The sequence below is a fragment of the Mycena indigotica genome, assembly GCF_014461135.1.
Source record: "Mycena indigotica strain 171206Taipei chromosome Unknown Mind.scaff0008, whole genome shotgun sequence".
Taxonomy (NCBI): Eukaryota; Fungi; Basidiomycota; class Agaricomycetes; order Agaricales; family Mycenaceae; genus Mycena; species Mycena indigotica.
In genome coordinates this window covers 4,446,434-4,450,585 of record NW_023503007.1, presented here as the reverse complement: position 1 = coordinate 4,450,585, position 4,152 = coordinate 4,446,434, and the positions used below count along the sequence as shown (strand labels likewise).

Below are 4,152 nucleotides of genomic sequence, written 5' to 3'. Positions count from 1 at the left end.
TTTGAAAATATTCATGCCCAATTCCAAGATAGAATGTTGGATCCATGTTCTTATTGAACTCTGCAGAGTGCAGTATCTCAATCAAAAACATACCAAAACCCATAGTGTACTTCAAAGCTGTCCAATCTAATGTTGAGAAATGGGCAATGAGCATGGGAAACACAGGTGTGACTGTGCGGTATGTCTGGCGGTAGAAAGCATTTAAGATAGCTGCACTCTGAGCCACCCTGTCAAGCTCATAGTAGTCCTGCTCTTGCAAGGAGTCTATGAACACACTGTTGAGATTGGCCAAATTTGTAGATATGGGGGTAACTGTATTCATTGTGCTGGGAAGTGGGTTCTTGGAAGTGTCCCATATGCTGACAATGTTATGAAAGTATGTCCTGACCACTTTCTTGAGCTGTACAGAGGGAGGATGGGACACTGCAATGTATTCTCTGATAGGAGCAAGTGTTTTCAAATGAGACTGCTCCACATATGCCAGGGCAGTCTGGATTAGTGTAACTTTTGCACTGAGGATGCTCCTGATTGGCAGTTGACTTTGGAGCATATCTGTGTCTGTGAGGCCATCAGGGATGATAGATAAGACACTGAGCAGTTCCAAAGCTTCAGCAGTCATTCGTGGGCTGTTTAAAGAGACCAAGATTGACAGTTCAAGGCTGGATGTCTTGTCATAGCCATCAGAGAGAAGCTGGATACCCTGTTGGTTATCTTTCCATCTTGACAGTGTCCTCTCATAGCCTTCAAATGCTGCGACATGGGCAACTAGAGTGATTGCCAGTGGCAGGTTCCCAGTGAATGAGAGCAATTCAGTTATCATATGGTCTGCATTGTTTTCTATAACTGGATTAGGCTCTTCATCTGCAATATCAAGGAAGGTGGCCCAAGCAGCATCATTGGAGATGGGCATGAGGGGAGTCAGATGGGGTCTTGTCCAATGCACTTTGCCTGGCCGCTCTGCACCACGGAGTGTAATCTGATCATCAGATTAGTATAAAAATCAAAATAACATATTGTGCACACTAGTAATGCAACTTTATCAATGTCTGCTATCTGAGCCAGGAACTCCTCCACCTCTGGCTGCTCCCCTACAGATTCCCAGCAGGTCTCAAGGTTGTCCAGCACTATGAGGACAGATGTGCCCTGGGCAGCCAATCTGAGCTGTTTAAGGACCCGGGTCACTAGATTTGGCCCTTGGGTCACATGGAGGCTGTATGCCACCAGTGTGACCAGCTCTGTGCATGTTGGTGCTGCATGACAGGCAATGAAGTGACGCTGTGCAAAGGCAGAGATAATTTCAGGGTGGTGGAGCACTGAGAGGGCCAGAGCGGTCTTGCCAATGCCCCCAGTGCCAAGGATGGCAACATGTGCAGAGTCCACTGTAGTGATCATGTGAACAATAGTGTGGAGCTCAGAGGTACGGCCATGGAAGATCTTAGGAATAGGCGGAATGAGAGTGGTCAGTGAGTCTGTGCTCTGAAATTGAGACCTGAGCCCAGTCTAGAGTTGTTGAATTCAATCCTGATGTTTTTATGAAGACGTCGACAACATACTGATGTGGCATCTGAAGTTGTGCTATAGGAATGTGCTGTGATGGCCTCAAGCAGCTCTTTATGCTGGGCTTCTATTTCAGAGACATCATTGGATAGGGCCAGCAGGTTCTGCCCAGAGAGATGGACCTATCCAAATTAAATATGAATATGTATCAGCAATTACTTTTACTTGGAAAATGTTGACTGATTTTTGCATTGCATTCTGGCACTCCTCCAGCTGGCTTGCCAAGTTGACTTGCTTGAACAGTCTCTTGAGCTTGCTGCCATGCTGCTGCTCCTGAAGATGTGTGTAGACCTTCTGCAGGGCACTGGGGAAATTGTGTCAGTGGTAGCAGGATTGGGAGGGCGGCAGTAATACTCTGCGAATATGCCCAGATCTTGGACAATTGAGGGCGGGAGGAACCCGTCGATGGACTGTGTGGTGTAGAGTGTGATTATGGCAGAGGAGATGTGGTGCATCTGCTCCAGCAACACTTGCATGTGGGTTTGTGTTGTCTTGGAGGTCTGTTGTGTGGTTGAAACTTGAGAGAACTGGGATAACGTGGCATTACCTGGACGAATTGAACAATCATGTCGCTAACAGCCGAGATAGAGACAAGGAAGGGGACATGGCCCTGCGCAAGGCTGGTCACCTCCTTCAGGGCGGAGATGGTGAGTGTGAGGCATGAGAGGATGTGCGGGAGGGTAGAATTTGGGGTCATCAGCAACTTGAACAGGGCGGACTTTCAAACCAGCACTGTTTCTTATATTGGGAGCTCGCAGTGTATTGTATCAGCGGGTATGAATCACAGCGGTTATCATGGCAGGGAAGCTAGAAGAAAGATTGAAGTGGACTCTGTTGTGATGGAATGATGTCTGTCAGACGGACTCCTCGGCGCTGTGGGAGCGCGGCGAATCCTAGGACGCCTGCGTGCCGGGGCACGACGATTGGCTCTGGCTCCGGCTGGCGTTGGGAGGGTGAGGTGCGTCGATGGGATGTAGAACAGGTTGCGACGATCAGATGTGCAGGAGTTCTTAGGCCAGAGCATTGCTGCACCACAAAAGCTCTATCTACATCATGGATCCATCTTCTCTGTATTCGAAATATGTTTTATCCCGTGTCCACTCATCCGGAAATAGCAACAATAAATATCAGCTCCAGTAACAGGATTAGTTACATGGATATAAGTAAAAGAGCCAGTCATTGATACAGTCTCAATAGGTGGCCGATTGGGTCCCGTTCCCCTGCCTGCATCCATTAGTCCAAGTCAACGAGTCGATAGCCAACACGTACCACACCAAGCGCAGCCGCCGTAGCATCGCCTTCACCCGTCGCTTTATCTCGCGGCGCCATTTCTTTGCAAGTCCGATCCTACCACTCCCCCGCTCGCCGGGCCCGAAATCGAGCACAACCGCGTTCCTCTTCGCGCCGTCCCGTGTCGGCGGTCTCCGGGAAGGCCGCAGCGGGCTTGCCGCGCCGCTCTTGAGATATATGGGTACCGGCGCGGGGGCCACGGCGCCGAGCTTCGGCGTGCCCGAGATGACCGAGTCCTCGTCGAACCAGAGGTCCGCTTCCGTCACCGTGTCGTCCGGCTCCTCGTGCTTGCGCTGTTTGGCGGGCGCGTCTACTTCAGACGGGTGGCCATGGCCATATGGGTGGGCGAAGACCGTTGCGAGCGTCGGCGGCGTAGGTAGCAGGCGCCGCTGTGACTCCGTTCTTATACGGGAGCTGTTGGTGGTCGTGAGCCCGAACGGCGCGGTGCGGAAGCGTGGGTGCGAGTAGGACGGGCCGGCGGAGGAAACGGTTGACTCCGGGTCGTCTTCAGAGAGGGACGTCAGGTGCGTGTCGCTGCCGATCATGGACGGCGCGGACCATATTGTGGCGGCAGGGCTGAAGGAGTGGATCTAAGTCACCATTAGGACGGCAGATGCAGAGAAAAAACGGCCACGCACGGGCTGATAGTACCGCTCGACGCCGTAGGGGTCTATTTCGCTCTCCACGTCAGCTGTAACGTGGTTGTCGATGCTGTGGTGCGTTGTTACCGGCGTGTATGGATACTGCCCAGGAATAGAACAGGTCAGCGAGCATGGCTGGCTGGGGAACCTGATAACACACCTCGTTCGCATGGATGTAGCCAGCAGCGCCGCTATACGGATGCGCCATTGCCCTTGCCCTGTCTGTTTCGGCCCTCGGTATAAGAGGCTTCGGCCTCTGCCCTACGTGGCGGGGAGAAGCAAGATAGCGGGGGCGGCATCACGCGATGCACCTTCGCTCGTCTAACGGGTGCCACGCCATCTGCACTTGTCTATCCGCCATCGCGGCCTTCCATCGCCCCATCCTATCTCGCTTCGAATTCCCAGCCCTGTCCCCGAGTCTAGGGGCCAAGTGCGTGGGGCTGGTACGTAGCTTGAGAACCAGGCGGCCCAGGCCGCTTCACGCGTGTGCTGGGTCGCATGGCCTGTGCGGACTGGGAGAGCGCGTGGTCCCCGTCGCCGTGGCGGGCTTTGCTAAGGGTCCCGAGGTAGGCATCGTATCACGTATGCATTTGATTGATGGCGGGAATTTCGTCTCGTTGATCCGAACAAGATTGGGACCAGCCATCAGCAATGTGATGCCACT

The 4,152-nt window shown here is 52.8% G+C and overlaps 1 protein-coding gene across 1 annotated transcript; it reads right to left on the bottom strand.

The window, feature by feature from the left end:
- Window positions 1–2,747: 2,747 nt before the first annotated feature.
- MIND_00982500 (uncharacterized protein) lies at window positions 2,748–3,696 on the bottom strand (the record flags this gene model as incomplete). The annotated part of the gene is made up of 4 exons (XM_037366434.1): window positions 2,748–2,781; window positions 2,827–3,437; window positions 3,486–3,590; window positions 3,649–3,696. 4 exons carry the CDS (start codon window positions 3,694–3,696, stop codon window positions 2,748–2,750), a joined length of 798 nt encoding a protein of 265 aa, XP_037217846.1.
- Window positions 3,697–4,152: the final 456 nt, after the last annotated feature.